We start from the raw sequence: 19,699 nt of genomic DNA on the forward strand, positions 1-19,699 counted from the left end.
CCATAAGGCACTCTCTTGTCTTAAAACATCAAATCATAAAAAATCTTGCAATGCTTCATAGCTTTGCACAGGCACTGGCTAACAGCAACAACAACAACCACAACAACAACAACAACAATAACAACAACATTAATAATAATAATAATAATGACAATAACAGTAATAATAATGATAATAATAATAATGTAATAAAACGATAAGTTACACAACACAAGCTAGACAACTAATTTTGATTTAAGTAAATTGATGCTGCTATTGTACTTTACCTTTACTGTTATACAAGAGACAAAATGTATACCTATGAACAAAGGTTACAAGTTTGCACAAATCAGTATTGATGACAAAGCTATCCCTTTTATAAATATTGTCCTTATACCACATTTACTACTTCATGAAAAAATATTACCAGCAAGTGTCACTTCAAAATGGGTTAGGTGTTGTTGGAGATTTCATATGGAGTTTCTACTTTCCAATTGCATTGTGAAAAGTTTCATTAAAGCTCCATGTAGTCATAGAACATGATTCAATACTATTCATACTGGGCTAAATTTTAATTTTTTGTGTAAGTTTACACATAATTAATTAGAAGAGTCTAAACTCCATAACAGAGCTCATGATGAAAAAGAAAAGGATGGAGCAGTCATGTGTGTCTTGTTTGTAGTGGAATGTTTGGGGGGGGGGGGGGGGGAGGGTGTACATTTATATGTTTGTGATAGTACACTTAGGCAGAGAGAGTCTAATGATAATGATGATGAAGATGATGATGATGGATCAGCTAGACAGTTTGAAGGTGAAATTCCCTTAATGTGTAACTACTGTGCACAGTAAGAAGAGTTAAATTTTTAGCACATGTGCATGAAGTGATGCAAGAGCTATATCTGGCATTTCATCAAGTATTGAGAAATAAAGACAGTTAAATAATGAAGTTGCTAGTAAATTACTGAAAAAATCTGTTTTGACAGACATGCATGCAATTTTAATTCCATTAATACTAATGCTGATTTCAGGAAATTCTTTTTTTTAGAAGAAATGGGTGAAATCAAATTGTAGTTCAGAATTTGGTTCCAGCTCATACATCCGATTCACACACAAAGGCCTGAAAGGTTTATCAAGAGTGTGAGACATTTCCTGATATTAACACCTCTGAGTGAACAGTTTACTAGAGCATATATCACTAACAGAAAGTTGAATTCATTACAAGCTGTATGTAAGAATATATATAACAGGGAATACCTACACTGACAATGTGCTCCATGACAACTGATATAATTGTAAGTGTGATTCAATTTAAAAACTATGATTCAGATATTTATGAACTGTTGTAAGGTATTTTATTATTAGGACAACACTATCCAAAAGTTTAATGACTCTCAGACAAGTTTTATATGCAAGACACGGTAAGGCATGTAAAAACATTTACACTAACTGAAAATAACAGTGAGGCAATAATGAAATTTGTTGTATGAACTTATCTGTGATAATTTATTAATTATGTTCTTATGTACATATTGTTGTAACAACTACCCCATTTTGAACAACATTTGCTTCCACTTTAACTATGAATAGGACACAAGCCACCCTAAATAATGTAACGTTGCAGAGAATAAATAAAAATAATTCGATGATGTCCAATCGTCAATTAACATGCAACTCTTTTTATTTGTTATAATGTTTATTTGTGTGTTGTGTGTGTGTGTGTGTGTGTGTGTGTGTGTGTGTGTGTGTGTGTGTGTGTGTGTGAGCATGGAAATATGCATGTGCTGGTTAGCCACCTTGTATAATGAAATATCAGAAACCTTCACGTAATAGTCACTAGTATTACATGCCAGTGTGTTCATGTGATTTAAAAATCTGTCTTACACATCAATAAAGATTTTCATGATTGAATTATTTTTTCATGAATTGCAGTGATGAATGTTCTAAAACAAAATGTAAATAAAAATGTTTCATTCTGCTCAAAAATATAATCATGCAATTTGTGAATAAATAGCTACACAAACTCTACATTATTTATTATGGCTCTGTGTACTGTTAAAAGTCTATTGGTAACTGTGGGACCACCTCTATGAACTCCATGAAATATTTGACTTTCATAATAGGATACTTATGAATATAATTATTTCTATCAGTGACAAGCACTCAACAGAGTATTTCTATTGTCACCAATGATTCTTGATTATGTAAACAATCTTACTCAGTAATTGAAATATGCTGTCTTTATTCATCTACTCAGATTACTGGGTATGATTTGATGTCTATTTCTCATACATTTAGTCAATAGTATTAGCAATATATTTATTCGTAAGTTCAAGACTGTGAAATTTGATGACTAAGTATGAAGAGAAATTTACAAATTCTTATGTCAAAATGTTTTTTATCTTTCATAGAGTTCTACTTTAAATTCAGCTAGTGCCACAACAATGACCTCTCAGTAATATTACTTTTTGCTATCTACTCTTGTCTTTAGTGTGGCAGATAATATGGGGTGATGAGTAGGATTGAGAAACTGTGGCAAATAAGTAATATGCCACAAACTGTTATTTTTGTTACAATGCATTATTATAAGTGAACAACAACTGTGATTATGAATAGTAACAAAAACACCCTAGCACATTGTATAATAATTACACAAATAGATGGACATGTCACCAACTGCTGTATGTACCAACTAATTTTGCTGAGAAAATAAACATACAATACACTGCATCATGTCCAAAAACAAATTTTTTTTCTCTTATGAATAAAAATTTAGTAATAACTCTTTTGATCTTGAAATACCCCTATCAGATTTTTATCTCACAATACGTGCATTATTAAAATACCTGAACAGCTGAGGCACAATTCATTACTAAAGTCTTAAATTTGTACAATAGTTTTGATCAGCTAACAAGTGTTTTTATTTCGATTTTTCTCAGTTTTTCCTATAAAGAACAATGTATATGGTGTTACTTCAACAACTCTTTAAAGTATGTTCTTGATTAACAGAACAACAGCAGCGGATCTTGCCATGATCAACCTCAATGCCATATTGACATCAAATGTGTATCACAATTATAGTTTAAATACCTGCTGGATTAAAGCTAGATTTAACAGTATACAACTGTGTTTTATGTAGCACTATTATTGTAACTGTTGATTCATTTATGGATATTCTATGGAAATGATTCACGAAGAGTCTCTCAAAAAGACTACCATGTTACTGGTATAACAATAAACAGCTTCTTTTAAAGAATGTATTAATTATTTTACAGGTTTCATTTAGTAAAACTGTATAATATATCATGTTACCCAATGAAGGCCTGAAGGTAGTTCCATGTACCCAATATTTCTATTATGTTACAGTCATCAACATTGTCGATCATCACACTAAACAAGTACAGCTGACCATAACAGGTGTTGCTTCCTTACAAAAGTTCTTAAAAAATTTTACAGTTATCTTTGTTATGGCAGCCACTACCAATTACATAATAATAATCTGCATTTAAATGCCTTAACAATTTTTTCAATGGTATGATACTATAGTTAACAAATCATGCACAAATTTAAGTCTTAAACAACAGGAATGATTTTTCAATCCTCCATTATTAACAATAGATATCATCTCATTTACAAAAAGGAAAAGGGCTATGTACAGAACTCTTTCATGTTATCTGCTAAGATCAAGAGCAATGGATGTGCTTTCACCTATATACAATATATAACTTTCATCATGTGGCCCCATTTCACACGTACTATACTAAAAATGTTAAAATTCTTGCAGGGATAATACTCTCTTCATACAAGGTTATTAGATCAATATAAAACTGTTATAATTCTAAATATGTGTGCTTTTGGGCTTATTTAAGTCAGCCCATGACAACATTTATAAAATATACAATTAATTAGTTTATGAGCTTCAAATAATCATTGTAAGCATTATACATGTCTTCGGTTTATACAAGGTCATATAATCACAGGCAGAGCTCAGTCACTTTACATATGCAAAAAATAAAATATTCTAACACCTTTGAGTGACCTAAAGGTTACCAAAAGGAAAGCCAAATCATTTTGCTAAAACCAGCTTCCACCACCAAATTTACTTGTGAGACCTCCAATACCCTTTCCAAACATATTTCCAACTCTGCCTACCACATTCGTTGTCACATTTGTTATTTTTGCCACATAGTTTCCATCTTCGCCAAGAGTCTCCCTGATGGTAACTTTTGGTTTACTACGGTCACCATCATCATCAATCCCAGTTTCTGGATAACTCCTGTTAACAAAATGTTAGTTAAAGTAAATGAAACTACTAAATATGATGAAACATATGGTTACACATAAAGTCTTGAGTTAAAATATTACAGTAAAAGAAATGCCGTATTCATGATGTGTATAGTGAATTCTTGAAGGATTTCAGCTAAAAGTAACAACGCTAGCACATTTGACTGATTGAACAAATAACAGAAAGTGTGTAGGTAACAACCCACTGAACAGCTGTCATTGATATGCACATAAACAAGACTGAGAATGTGGCTAGTTCTGAGACAGAATATAGCTGGTACTTAGAGGGAGTCTTCTTCAGAGCTATAAGGGTCATATATACACATACACATACATATACATACACTGGAATCATTACATCATCTCAGCTAACTACAGTGTGACAGCTCTGCAGTTTTATTATGGTGAGTGGATGCGTTGGATGGTTTGGGTGACGACAGGAGGAGATGGGAAGCTACTCTAACATTCTGTTTGCTGAAATTACACAACACTGGTATCATCAAATTTCCCTTATCATCTTAAATATCATTTAAATATCTGACTTTTGTTGCTCCTTTTACTTGTAATGAAAAATAGACTTGAATGTATAAGATGGGAGAGGCTCCAACAGAATTTTTGGTTGTTTAAAACATATTCACACAGTTCTATTGCACATCTGTGACACATAAAAACTATGCAGTGTTGGCAAGGTACTCAGCCAGCTTTGCCTACAATTCCTATACAGTTTTCACGCTTCTATATTCTAAAGGTGAAAGATTTTTCATACAGTTCTTACATATGGCACCTACACTAGCCAAGAGTTGAACTGGATTAGACAGTTAAAAACTCGATTCAAGTTGTGTTTGGCACGGACACATTGTGTTAGGGTGGTAACATTGTGCAGATACCATTTGCCTCTATGTACGAACTCGTGAAGTATACTCTTTCCCTTACCATTATCTGTTGATGGGGTTTGTACACAGTGTATTAGCAGTGCACTTTACTCATACAAAAAATTTTAACTTCAAATTTTACATCACCAACAGTATTTATTCACTCTAATATGTTTACAAAATACAGGCAATTATATCTATCTTTATTTGCTGTCAGTGACTTATTTTAATTTTTTTGACATTCTGCAGGACTCAGTAATTGGACTGGCATAAATTTGAGTAATGGGACTCTCTGTCATGTTCAAGTAACTGCTGATGAATGGTGAATGGGTCCTCCAGCTCATCCTTTTATACCAATGACAGTGCTGCTGCTTTAAGGTAGCAACCATCTCAGCACACAATTCACCGTTGGTCATGGAAAAGATGTAGCTTATCCATTCTTTGTTCATATAATGGTGAATATGTGATAGGAAATTGGAGTGTGATCATATGTCCAAACTGAATGATTAATAGACATCTTATTCCACAGGTCAAGAATCATCTTTAATGAAAGCAGCTTTGTATCTGAATTAAAACATTTAAAGTTGACATTCAGTACAGGTGTATGGAGCTGTTGGTAAATACAATACGATTTGCAACAGTCAACATGTCAGTCAATTACCTCTAAGCTAGCAGCATGTATTAATCTCACAGGAAACTGAGTGAAGAAGATGAAGATGGTCACAGATACATTACTAAGTGTGTTTATCAACTACCTCCCAAGACTTTCTTAGTATGTATAATACACAAATAGTTATCCACAAGCTGCAAGTATGCCTGACCCCCCACTAATGTAGCATAGCATATAATAATAAAATAACATGTAGAGCTGAATGGAGACTTCACAAATATAAACTGCACAAGCAGCTTCCTCATACCAAGAAGCTGGTCATTGTGGAGATATGCTTATAAATTGGCCAGACCATGAATCTACTCAGTTTTCTTCTTCCTGGGACTGTATGCTTGAATACAACTGCAAACTAAACACTGTAAATAATTGATTCCATCTTGGAAATGCACTGGAACCTGTGCTTGGCACATTGAGTATGAACCATGAAGCAGGGTTTAGCATCTCCTAAAACACTAATGCACAAACCTTAAGGAGAAAAGTAACTTCACATCATATGTCATTGCTAAGTACAATAGCTTGATGAAACTTGGCCCATATACAGAAAGAACTGCTACGGTATAGCACAAATTGCAACAGAAAGAATTATGCAATGAGACATATGGAAATGACACTTTTATTTAGAGACAATTTTTACACTGAAGTCACCACAATTTATGTTTGGCTCCTGGACATTACAAAAAGCAGGACATGGTTCTTAATAGTGTGTGTGATCACCAAAGACAACAATGCATGTTCTGCGATGTGTTCCAAAGCTGGCCACAAGGTTGGTTAGAAGTTCTTGTGGTAGGGCATTCTATTTCTCCACCAGACTGGATGAAAACTGCTGGATCATCATTGGTTCAAATGGACATGCTACAAGACATCTCCCCAGTGCATCACACACATGGTGTAAGAAGATTTGAGTTGGAGGAATGGGCAGCCTAGTCTGTTTACTGAATATCTCCTTTCTCCATGAGTTCTTCCACCAGAACAGTTCAATTTGTTCACACATTTTCATCAATAGAAATAAAGGCAGAGCTGAATGCATCCCTTAAAAGACACACATGTGGATTTAGTACAGTGTGACAGTAATAATGACAGGTGAATGACCTGTGTTCAAAGATTTAGAGGGAGGTGTGCCCATGTGACATTATGACTGCCCACACCATAACACCTGGACGAGCAAAAAAATGACATTCAAAAATGTTCATTTATGTATTACATCTTTTTACCTCTTGCCATATGAAACTAATTTGGGAAGCTCCTGTTCTACTTCATTCAGCCTGTTATTTTCATAGATGTGTGTTTTTTGTTGAAGCTCCTGTTCTACTTCATTCAGCCTGTTATTTTCATAGATGTGTGTTTTTTGTTGAATAACTCAGAGATATTTTTCTGTACCTCTATGAGTTCTTTCCATTTTTCTGGTGTATTATGATTGCCAGTTTGAAATTACTCAATGCTGTAATTTCATATTTGACAGCTTCATTCTATGTGATGTTCCCCCACTTATGTTTCCTCTTTCTTGGGGGTTGTTATTTGCTTCAGTTTCTCTGTAAGTTCAGATCATCTTGTGGTATCCACCCTACGGTACATTCAGTAATTTACTTCTTTTTGAATTCTGAGTATCTAGGGTTAGTACAGAAAATATAGATTACTATTATATATTTTCTGTTGGGCTCAAATTTTATCTTGATGTGGACTAAGTGGTGTTCTTACTTTAAGAAACCTCTCCTGTGTTTGTATTGAGGACTTCTTTGTTTTTCTGTTATAGATTGCAGTGTGGTCAATCTGTAAATTTTCAGTTATTTTATTAGGGGACTCCCATGTCTTCAGTTTCTGCATGGGCTTCTCAAATTGCATTACCATAATTCTGATATTAAAATTTTGGCAGAAGTTTATGAGATGTCAGCCATTTTTATTGGCCCAGTTGTGAATGCTGCACAATCCTGTGGTTCTCCTGTGTTCCTTTCACTTTCCTAAGTACCTGTTAAAGTCATGTAGTACAATCTTGATGGCCAACAGCCTTGCCCCAGTGGTAATACGAGTTCCTGTCAGATCACCATAGTTAAGCGCTGTCGAGCTAGGCTAGGACTTGGATGGCTGACCATCTGATCTGCCGAGCACTGTTGACAAGTTGGTTGCACTCAGCCCTAGTGAGGCAAACTGAGGAGCTACATCACTGAGAAGTAGTTGCCCCTGTCTCATGAATTGACATATGAACGGGAGAGCGGTGTGCTGACTGCAGGCCCCTCCATATCCACACCAGTGATGCCTGTGGACTGAGGATGACATGGCGGCCAATCGGTACCACTGGGCCTTCATGACCTGTTTGTGTGCAGAAACTAAGAATCTTGATGTGATGTTTGGAAACTTTGTTCATAATATTATGATCTGTTCACTGTATTACCTGCAGTATAAACCAAACAGAGCTGCCATGAACATACATGTTGCATTACTGTAGATTCATTAGTGATTTTTTGAGCTATAAAATCATGCAAACTAGTTTATCATTAATATTTAGACAACCTCTACACTTTAATGGTCTTACTATACACAGTGTTTTCTCATACTTTAATTATCTCCATATCTTTAACTATGCTTGCAACAAAGTTTCAAAATAACATTCTAGTACATTTCATAAATTTTTAAGATGTATTTGCCTTCAGCAGCAAAAGTATAAGAGTCTAAATTCCGCAGTGGAACAGCCTCAAACTTTTTGTCAGAAGAGCTAAACTCAAATTGGTATTAAACCTGCAGTTTTTACACAACATTCAGGGGAAACTTAGCTTACTGTCAACTCCCTAACCTGCATTTCGAATGACTTCATGGAACCCTAGGAAATAATACAACAATTATTGTGAAATTCTAGCCTAATATTTCAGTTCACTTTCCAATTGTGATGTTCCATCTGTACAATTCTGATTTGTTAAACCAGCACCAAATCCTGGTTAGTGTCCATCCTCACACATATAATATTTATTCATTTCTATTTAATCATTAGCCCATAAGACAGCTTTCAAGCTACAAAGGCAACTTACATACATATATGTTAACAACATAAGCAATAGGATAGATTGCTACTCACTGTAAAGATGACACATTAAGTTGCAGACAGACCAATGAAAAGATTTTTAATATTTATCTTTCAGCCAAAGCCTTCTGAAAAGAAAACACACACATTCATTCACACAAGCAACCACACCTCACACACACGGCTGCCATTTCTGGTATCTCAAACCAGAAGGCAACTGTCATATTCAGCAAAAGCAGCAATAGAGAGGGGGCATGGAAGGGGAATGGATAGCATGGTATGGGTGAGTGGAGAGAATTGTGGCATCTGGCAGAGCATACAGGGTCTAGATTTAGACATGTAGGCTGCCAGATGCAGCTTTGGGAGGCTGTTTGGCATGATATGGGGGGGGGGGGGGGGGGAGGAGTGGAAGAGGAGAGGGAAAGGGAAGGGAAAAGATGGAAATGTGTGTTGGCAGATGGTGGCACACAAAGAGGGTAATGGGACATGAATAAGGAGGAGATGATAGGACAGATGGGGTGGAAACTGTTGGATGGAGGGTGTGAGAACAGTAGGTCACCATAGGTTGAGGATGGGACAATTTCAGGTGTGGAGAACGTGTTGTAAGGATAACTCCCACTTGCACGGCTCACAAAACCTGGTGGTGGAGATGAGGATCCAGATAGCTGGGATATACAGAATTAATAAATATATCGAGGTGAGGTTTTCACCAAGTTATAGTGGACAGTATGGTAAATTTGCTGATGTTTGCACATAATTTTTATTGTTAATAGTCATCAAATTAGAACACTGAAATTGTTTTCTTTTCTAATGGAACCATATACTCTTATCTTTGGTGTTTGAAAAAAGCTTCTAAGAGAACTTCAATGACATAACAAGTATGTGACTTGTAGAAATAGTATAAAGATAATGGCACTGCAAATCACTGTCTATCCACCAAGAAGTGAGGTTCCACAAAGGTCTGCCCTGCTGTACTAAATGAAAGAAAAGCCTAGGAGTGTACAATGTGTTAGGAAGAAGAAAGTGATGCTGCTAGGTAGTAGCCATGGGGGAGGTGTAGGCTCTCAGTTACAGGAAAGTTTAGGGGCACCGTACCAGGCCACCAGTATCTTCAAGCCAACATGTGATAGAGGACTTAGGGCCTTTATGTAAGGACTTTACAAAAGAGGACCATTTAGTGATAGTGGATGGGACGGGAAACAGTTTGTACGGGGATGAGGCATATGACAGGTGGTGACCTGGACAAGATAGCTTCCCTGACTCATGGCACCAACATACACTTTGTTGAACTATTCCCGCATCATGATCAGCCACACTTTGATGGAGCTGTGAGGCTTATCAATGTGGGGTTAGGGATGGTTCTGAGGGCAGCCAACTTCGCTCATGTTTCTCTTGTGCCCGTCGGGACTATCAACAGATGGGGTTTCACTAGGCACGGCCTACACCCAAACAGGACTAGGAAGGGAAGATTGGTACAGCTGATTCATGAAAGTATATGGGATGGATCTCGGGCCACACATATTCAACTACCTGTTGTCATGGGTAGGGAAAGTAAGTCTTTTTTAGGATAAATCCAGACAACAGCTTCCCCTGCCTAAAGAATACCTTCAGCACTTTAAAGAATACTGAAACAATCACTCACAAGACAGATTTTAACACTCCAAATATCACACATACCAGATGTCACAAATAAAAATAAACAATTGGAAAGAGTAACATGGGGTATTTCACAGACTTAACAATCCTCCATCAAAACCTGCAATCAACAAAAAATAAAATACAACTATTAGATGTTGAGCTCCAGTCCTTGAACTGCACAGTAGATTTTGTTACTGAGGAAGGAGTCTGTGGATATATTTCTGTTGATGGAAGTGATCTGATGTCTCTTGATGTAAACATGAATTATGAGTGGATGGTAAAGGATTAATGTAGGTCAAGATGTGATGTGAAGCGTCAGAGGAGACTGATGGGAGGGAAAATGTAATGGAGAGACAGGTAGCTCTGAATCTGACAGAATTCGAGTGTACTGCGAATTATGATGTGGTGCAGTGCAGTAGCAGCAATTTGTGTAGTGTGTGGGAGGATTTACTGGAGTTATTGGTGGCAATTTTTATAATGTATTGACAGTTTTAAATAAGGAAACTTATGGGATATTGGTGGATGTTAATGGAGTGAATTCCTTTACAGACTGTAGTGATTTGGTGGAAATAAGAGAGGTTTCATTTAAAAGAGATTAAGTAAGTTGTGTGATTAATAGTGAGGAGGTTGCAGCTATTAATATCATTACTCTGGAGGAAGGAAATAGTACATTTGATGTAAAAGAGGACGACAAAACAGTGGGTCATCAGGGTGATATAAATCCTAGAGATGATTTAGAGATAGAGCAGGAGATTATAGACACTAATAATGAGGAAATTATTGGTTTAGGAGATGACTTTAGTACAAAATGGTACATCAAGAAAGAAAGTGGCAATTCTGTTAATGATTGGAAATGGCATGGAAACATATTGAAGTCATTACAACCTCACTCATGGGCATGGGAGAAATTTAAAGTACCAAGAGATATTGAAGGAAGAAGAGATGAGGCATATAGGCAGTCATTTTTCCCTCGTTCTGTTTGGGAGTGGAACAGGGAGAGAAGATGCTAGTTGTGGTACGAGGTACCCTCTGCCACACACTGTATGGTGGATTGCAGAGTATGTATGTAGATGTAGATGTAGAGATGAAATTTGGGTGAATAAAGTATTTTATGAACTGCTTGATTATGATAATGAGATTGAGGGTTGGTTCAAAGTTATAATGTGTACTATAAATATAGAGGAGAAAGGAAGGGATGTTGTAAATGAAGTGTTAAATGAGAAATGTCTGAAGAAGGGAGGAATTAAAAATGTGCAGCCAGTGGGAGTATGGAACTCCAGTATGTCATGGTGACAGAAAATATATCATGCCATAGGTGCAAAATACAACAAACACTTTATTCAACACAGTGCATTACATGTGACAATACAGGTCACACACTGCAGTGTCCAAGATTGCACAGTCATGTCACATAGATTCTGCCTCAAAGCTCTCGCCGCTCAGCAATGCTGCCGTTCCCACAAGTGTAAAGATCGATGTTGATGATGAAAGAAAGTGTGCATTTCTTCAGTCTAACAGTGCTGTTTCAGTGGTAGTCAAATACCTTGTGTGTAACTGTACGAACTCATTGGTGAATGAGGAAAGAGGCCTCTAATTTCAACAGATTAAGAAGCACAAAAAGTGATATTCAAAAGGTAATCAGATGACAGAGAAAAATGCTATAAGGGGCAACTGTGGTAGAATAACATCTTGGGTAAAAATAATGTGGCATGTGTAGAAATATCAGTAAATATAAAGTGTCTTTTCGTGTGTATTATTTCAGATCTTTTTGGGTTATTTCAGTTTTGTGTAAGAGGTGGTATAGATGAATGTAAGAAGTATGTGATAAAGCATGGAGGTATGTTTCCGTGCAAGGAAGGAGTAAATATTGTTCGGACAAATCTTGGCGTGTGGAGGCCAGCAAGCTATAAATATTTTCGTCATTTATGAATATGAGAAAGCGAAATTGTACTGTCATACGATACACAGGAAACTTTTGAGGGGTTATTTAATTAATTATATTACTTGGATGATTTTCTCATGTAATACATGTAGTTTAATTAAAATTATTGTCTGGACAAATTTTGGGGCATGGGGTTTGTCAGATCCCATTGAAATTTTAATGATTTATAGAAACAGAACATGTAGTTACGTGGAATGTATAACCAATGTTTTGGGGTACATTAAGTTGCATTAATCCACTAATATGTATTATTTTGGAAGGGTCTTGAATATGTTTAAGAGAATAAATTCTAGAGTTAAATGATATTATTGTGCAAATATGATTGAATATTGATGAATTTATAATGTAGTTATCTGCTGAGTTAACAAGAAACCTAAACAGGAGAGTTGTTTCAGACTTTTAAAAGTTCCTGATTAGATGCAGTAATAATTGTGAGAATTGATAAAAGGTTAGTTGACTTATGGTGTTGAACAACTTTCCTCGCATTTTCTGGTGGGGTCATAGACAGAGTGTTTGAAATGTCAAACAGAATTCATAGCATTTTTCCAAAGCTATATATCAGTTTTTTCTTTGCAATGCTGTTTGTGAATGTATAATTTCTATTGACAGGAGCGTTCAGTGCCTGATCCATGGAGTTTCAGAAAACCGTATGATTATAAGTAACTACACTATTGTCATATTTCGATAGCTATCATCATTCAGTACTGATGGTGGATGAAGACTGACGCATCTTTCACTGCAGTACCTCACCAATGGAGCCATGAGTTTTTGAAGAGGCTGTTGTAGGCCTACTGCAAACGGTCTAAATTTCGACAGCAGAACAGATCTTGTTCTGTATGAAACATAGTGATACTGAAGCAAATCGATGAAATGGTCAAAACAAAAGAAGAGCTATCAAATGAACGCAATGGTGTTAAAACTTTTGTTAAAATACAAGTTGACTGGAAGATTTCGTTAAATTTGTATTTTATGTGCTTATTTAGACATTAACTACATATACCATCTTTTATAAGTTCTGCTAGATTAAGAGTAAATTACTGCTGACAATATAAGTTTTGACATATCCTAGGATGTACATGCTACGTCAGCTACCTCCGCAAAAATACTTACGCTATTCTTCTAACATGTAGGCCTAAGAGCTGTTTGCATTTTCTTTCTTATCTTATATAAGTTACATCAAATATTGGTGTGACTAAATTCGCCAAGTTAACAAGGTAATGTGTCACAATAAGTGGAGGTGTGTAGTGTTGCACGTATGTAGGAGAGTTATTCGGATACATAGAGTTGATATGAGGTAAGATCAAATTGTTTATGTGGCTGAATGCTAAGCAGCAGGTGCAGAGCACAGATCGCGGCGTGGCTGGAAGATCAAAAGCGACCGGTACAGGTCTGCCCAGCTACAAAGGTGATACATCAGAAACGGTAGACTACAAGGCAATCCGAAATATGGCTACTTACAGCTCTTAGGCATTCAGTAACGAATCACAGTTCCATAATAAAGCAAATCTGAATATATCTGCCACCTTACAAAACTTGGGGCAAATAGTGAAATACCATACTACAAAAAGGTGGGAATTTAAGGAGATGGGACCTAGATAAACTGACTAAACCAGAGGTTGTACAGTGTTTTAGGGAGAGCGTAAGGGAACAATTTACAGGAATGGGGGAAAGAAATACAGTAGAAGAAGATTGGATTGCTCTGAGGGATGAAGTAGTGAAGGCAGCAGAGGATCAAGTAGGTAAAAAGACGAGGGCTAGTAGAAATCCTTGGGTAACAGAAGAAGTATTGAATTTACTTCATGAAAGGAGAAAATATAAAAATGCAGTAAATGAAGCAGGCGAAAAGGAATACAAACGTCTCAAAAATGAGATCGACAGGAAGTGCAGAATGGCTAAGCAGGGATGGCTAGAGGATAAATGTAAGGATGTAGAGGCTTATCTCACTAGGGGTAAGATAGATACTGCCTACAGGAAAATTGAACAGACCTTTGGAGAAAAGAGAATCACTTGCATGAATATCAAGAGCTCAGATGGAAACCCAGTTCTAAGCAAAGAAGGGAAAGCAGAAAGGTGGAAGGAGTATATAAAGGGTCTATACAAGGCAATGTACATGAGGACAATATCATGGAAATGGAAGAGAATGTAGATGAAGGTGAAATGGGAGATACGATACTGCATTAAGAGTTTGACAGGGCACTGAAAGACCTGAGTCGAAACAAGGCCCCAGGAGTAGACAACATTCCATTAGAACTACTGACAGCCTTTGGAGAGCCAGTCCTGACAAAACTCTACATCTGGTGAGCAAGATGTATGAGACAGGCGAAATACCCTCAGTCTTCAAGAAGAATATAATAATTCCAAGCCCAAAGAAAGCAGTTATTGACAGATGTGAAAATTGCCAGACCATCAGTTTAATAAATCACAGCTGCAAAATACTAACACGAATTCTTTACAGACGAATGGAAAAACTGGTAGAAGCCGACCTCAGGGAAGACCATTATGGATTCCATAGAAATATTGGAACACGTGAGGCAATACTGACCTTACAACTTATCTTCGAAGAAAGATTAAGGAAAGCCAAACCTACGTTTCTAGCATTTGTAGACTTAGAGAAAGCTTTTGATAATGTTGACTGGAACAATCTCTTTCAAATTTTAAAGGTTGGAAAGGTGGTAAAATACAGGGAGCGAAAAGCTATCTACAATTTGTACAGAAACCAGATGGCAGTTATAAGAGTTGAGGGGCATGAAAGGGAAGCAATGACTAGGAAGGGAGTGAGACAGGGTTGTAGCCTCTCCCTGATGTTATTCAATCTGTATATTGAGCAAGCAGTAAAGGAAACAAAAGAAAAATTCGGAGTAGGTATTAAAATCCATGGAGAAGAAATAAAAACTTTGAGGTTCGCCGATGACATTGTAATTCTGTCAGAGACAGCAGAGGACTTGGAAGAGCAGTTGAACAGAATGGACAGTGTCTTGAAAGGAGGATATAAGATGAACATCAACAAAAGCAAAACAAGGATAATGGAATGTAGTCGAATTAAGTTGGGTGATGCTGAGGGAATCAGATTAGGAAATGAGACACTTAAAGTAGTAAAGGAGTTTTGCTATTTGGGGAGCAAAATAAATGATGATGGTTGAAGCAGAGAAGATGTAAAACGTAGATTGGCAATGGCAAGGAAAGCGTTTCTGAAGAAGAGAAATTTGTTAACATCGAGTATAGATTTAAGTGTCAGGAAGTCGTTTGAGAAAGTATTTGTATGGAGTGCAGCCATGTATGGAAGTGAAACATGGACAATAAATAATTTGGACAAGAAGAGAATAGAAGCTTTAGAAATGTGGTGCTTCAGAAGAATGCTGAAGATTACATGGGTAGATCACATAACTAATGAGGAGGTATTGAATAGAATTGGCAAGAAGAGGAGTTTGTGGCACAACTTCACAAGAAGAAGGGACCAGTTGGTAGGACATGTTCTGAGGCATCAAGGGATCACAAATTTAGCATTGGAAGGCAGCGTGGATTGTAAAAATCGTAGAGGGAGACCAAGAGATGAATACACTAAGCAGATTCAGAAGGATGCAGGTTGCAGTAAGTACTGGGAGATGGAGAAGCTTGCACAGGATAGGGTAGCATGGAGAGCTGCATCAAACCACTCTCAGGACTGAAGACCACAACAACAACAACAGTGAAATAATCATATTTTCAATATCTTAAGAATTACAAAAATTAATAATTTACAGAGCCTAAATGTCTTCACAATAAATCTTGAAATTTGCAACTTTTCAACGGGTCACACAATTTCTACATAAGGGGATATTGTAAGTGAAATTTGTTGAAATTTGACATTTTCTGTTTTTTATTCCATAATGTACTTTGGACTTTCCTGAACATTTTGGTATATAATACATTAAAGTAGGACAATTGTGAGACCTTCAAATAATATTTTGAATGTTGACGTGTGACTTAAATTTCGCGGCTACGCATATACTGCCACATTTGAGCTGTCATATCTTGGGAACTACACAGTGCAAAACACTGTGCATTGCTTTCTTTTGTGCCTACTGCTACGTCTCAGAAGTTGGCATTACGAATAAACAAATCGATACTTTGTTTCTGATACTAGTTTTCGTTGAAAGTAGTGTGATTATCGGCTATTTTTGTAGTAAGCTAACTTCTATGGCCTTTTATACATAAATTAAATGACTAAGCGTAAAAGTAACTTCAAGAAACGCAAATTTGCGGGTAACAGATACGTGAGAACTGTATTTTCTTCTGAAGTACTTGAAAACATGTGTGCTACCAGTGAAGGAAACCACGATAATGTTTCTGAAGTGACGGCGCCGCCTAGTGCATGGAAAAAGAAAGTAACTTTAGAAACCCGGTGACAGTGGTAATAGTATTGATATTATGGACGATGTCATTATTGATCCGCAAATCCTTACACAAGTTCTTCCTGAAACTGTCCCTTGCTGTCTTTGTGGTGGTGAAGTTAAACTTTATGAGGATATTGGAACTAGAATAGGTGTTGTGTCTAAATTAATAATTAAATGTCAGAAGTGCAAAAACGAAAAAGCATTTCATATTTCATGGAAGTGTTCAGGTAATGAATTGTATGAAACTAATGGGAGACTGTTCTACGGCCTTAGATGCATTAGTAAGGGTGTAAGGGCTGGTAGTGTTCTCTGCACTGTGTTGAATTTGCCAAAACCACCTTCTAGGTATACGAAATATGTAACACCAATTGGGGACTCTGTAAATTCTGTGGCTGAAAATTCAGTGGTTGCTGCTACATCAGAAGCTGTTGAACAGAATGAGGGTGACACAGACATCAGCATTGCTGTGGATGGATCCTGGCAAAAGCGTGGGTTTAGTTCAAAAATTTATTTTACATCTGCGATAAGTATTGATACTGAAAAAGTTTTGGATTTTGAAGTACTCAGTAAGTACTGCCTAGGTTGTACACTGAAGCAGAAGAACATACTACTTCATAAGCAGCAGTGTATAAAAAATTATGATGGCACAAGTGGAAGAATGAAGGTAAAAGGACTAGTTAGCATTTCCCGGCGTTTGCAGAAGGAGAGAGGTGCCAGATATGTGAATTACTTAGGTGATGGAGACAGCAAGGCTTTCATTGCAGTACAAAACAGTAAGCCATACGATGTTCCTAAACAAAAACTTGAGTGTGTAGGACATGTCAAGAAAACGATGGGGACAATAAAATCTGCTGGAAGGCTAATGGACAAAGTATTGATTAATTACAGGAATGTTAGGGGAAGGCCATTACAGATAACTATGACAATTTAGAGAAGATGAAAAGAGCTGTGTGGAGCACTTTCTTTCATCGAATATCAACCGGTGAAGAGCCATGTCATGCTTTGTGTCCACCTCCACCAAACACTTGGTGTAAATATAGGCAAGATGAATTTTATGGCACCCTGCATGAATTTACACATCAACATTCTCTTCCTTTGGCAGTGATGGAGGCAATCAAACCTATTTACAGAGATTTGGCAAATCCTAGGCTACTAAAGTAGCGTTTATGTGGGAAGACCCAGAATATGAATGAGTCCTTCAATAATGTTGTGTGGTGCCATGTGCCTAAAAATGTATTTGTTGGCCTTATGACTCTAAAGTTAGCAGTGTCTGATGATGTAATATCTTTTAATGGTGGGAGCTATGAAAGAGTTAAGGTTCTGGAGAAGTCAGGAGTAAGATTTGGACTGTGGGAACTGGATGAGCTTCGTGTATGTAAAGCAGAGCTGCAAAGTAAATGACAAAAGAAGCAAGAAAGAAAAGGAGAAGGCAAGCACTGTGCTGTTGTGACACAGAAGAAAACACAGATTATGCGCCAGGGCAATTCTAGTGCATAAAAGATGCAGAAATGTAAGTCTTTATGAGCGTTTGCAATTAAAAAAATTTTAAACCGCAATATCTATGAACTAAATGACCCGTTTTCTAAAAAAGTACTAATGGCAGAGACATGAAATTTTCATGGCATGCGAAGTGTGAGATTCGACACATATGGAACTACACTCCTGGAAATTGAAATAAGAACACTGTGAATTCATTGTCCCAGGAAGGGGAAACTTTATTGACACATTCCTGGGGTCAGATACATCACATGATCACACTGTCAGAACCACAGGCACATAGACACAGGCAACAGAGCATGCACAATGTCGGCACTAGTACAGTGTATATCCACCTTTCGCAGCAATGCAGGCTGCTATTCTCCCATGGAGACGATCGTAGAGATGCTGGATGTAGTCCTGTGGAACGGCTTGCCATGCCATTTCCACCTGGCGCCTCAGTTGGACCAGCGGTCGTGCTGGACGTGCAGACCGCGTGAGACGACGCTTCATCCAGTCCCAAACATGCTCAATGGGGGACAGATCCGGAGATCTTGCTGGCCAGGGTAGTTGACTTACACCTTCTAGAGCACGTTGGATGGCACGGGATACATGCGGACGTGCATTGTCCTGTTGGAACAGCAAGTTCCCTTGCCGGTCTAGGAATGGTAGAACGATGGGTTCGATGACGGTTTGGATGTACCGTGCACTATTCAGTGTCCCCTCGACGATCACCAGTGGTGTACGGCCAGTGTTGGAGATCGCTCCCCACACCATGATGCCGGGTGTTGGCCCTGTGTGCCTCGGTCGTATGCAGTCCTGATTGTGGCGCTCACCTGCACGGCGCCAAACACGCATACGACCATCATTGGCACCAAGGCAGAAGCGACTCTCATCGCTGAAGACGACACGTCTCCATTCGTCCCTCCATTCACGCCTGTCGCGACACCACTGGAGGCGGGCTGCACGATGTTGGGGCGTGAGCGGAAGACGGCGTAACGGTGTGCGGGACCGTAGCCCAGCTTCATGGAGACGGTTGCGAATGGTCCTCGCCAATACCCCAGGAGCAACAGTGTCCCTAATTTGCTGGAAAGTGGCGGTGCGGTCCCCTACGGCACTGCGTAGGATCCTACGGTCTTGGCGTGCATCCGTGCGTCGCTGTGGTCCGGTCCCAGGTCGATGGGCACATGCACCTTCCGCCGACCACTGGCGACAACATCGATGTACTGTGGAGACCTCACGCCCCACGTGTTGAGCAATTCGGCGGTATGTCCACCCGGCCTCCCGCATGCCCACTATATGCCCTCGCTCAAAGTCCGTCAACTGCACATAAGGTTCACGTCCACGCTGTCGCGGCATGCTACCAGTATTAAAGACTGCAATGGAGCTCCGTATGCCACGGCAAACTGGCTGACACTGACGGCGGTGGTGCACAAATGCTGCGCAGCTAGCGCCATT

At 38.0% G+C, this 19,699-nt stretch overlaps 1 protein-coding gene across 1 annotated transcript in view; it reads right to left on the bottom strand.

Annotated features, from left to right (window-relative positions):
- Positions 1 to 713: 713 nt before the first annotated feature.
- LOC126470456 (calcium-dependent secretion activator-like) overlaps positions 714 to 19,699 on the bottom strand; it is a 1,485,604-nt gene continuing 1,466,618 nt past the window's right edge. The window contains exon 32 of the mRNA XM_050098305.1: positions 714 to 4,252. Coding sequence (XP_049954262.1) covers positions 4,051 to 4,252 — 202 coding nt within the window. The 3' untranslated portion in view covers positions 714 to 4,050. The remainder of the gene's footprint in view (positions 4,253 to 19,699) is intronic.

This window comes from Schistocerca serialis, chromosome 3 (genome assembly GCF_023864345.2).
Source record: "Schistocerca serialis cubense isolate TAMUIC-IGC-003099 chromosome 3, iqSchSeri2.2, whole genome shotgun sequence".
In the NCBI taxonomy this organism is placed as follows: domain Eukaryota; kingdom Metazoa; phylum Arthropoda; class Insecta; order Orthoptera; family Acrididae; genus Schistocerca; species Schistocerca serialis.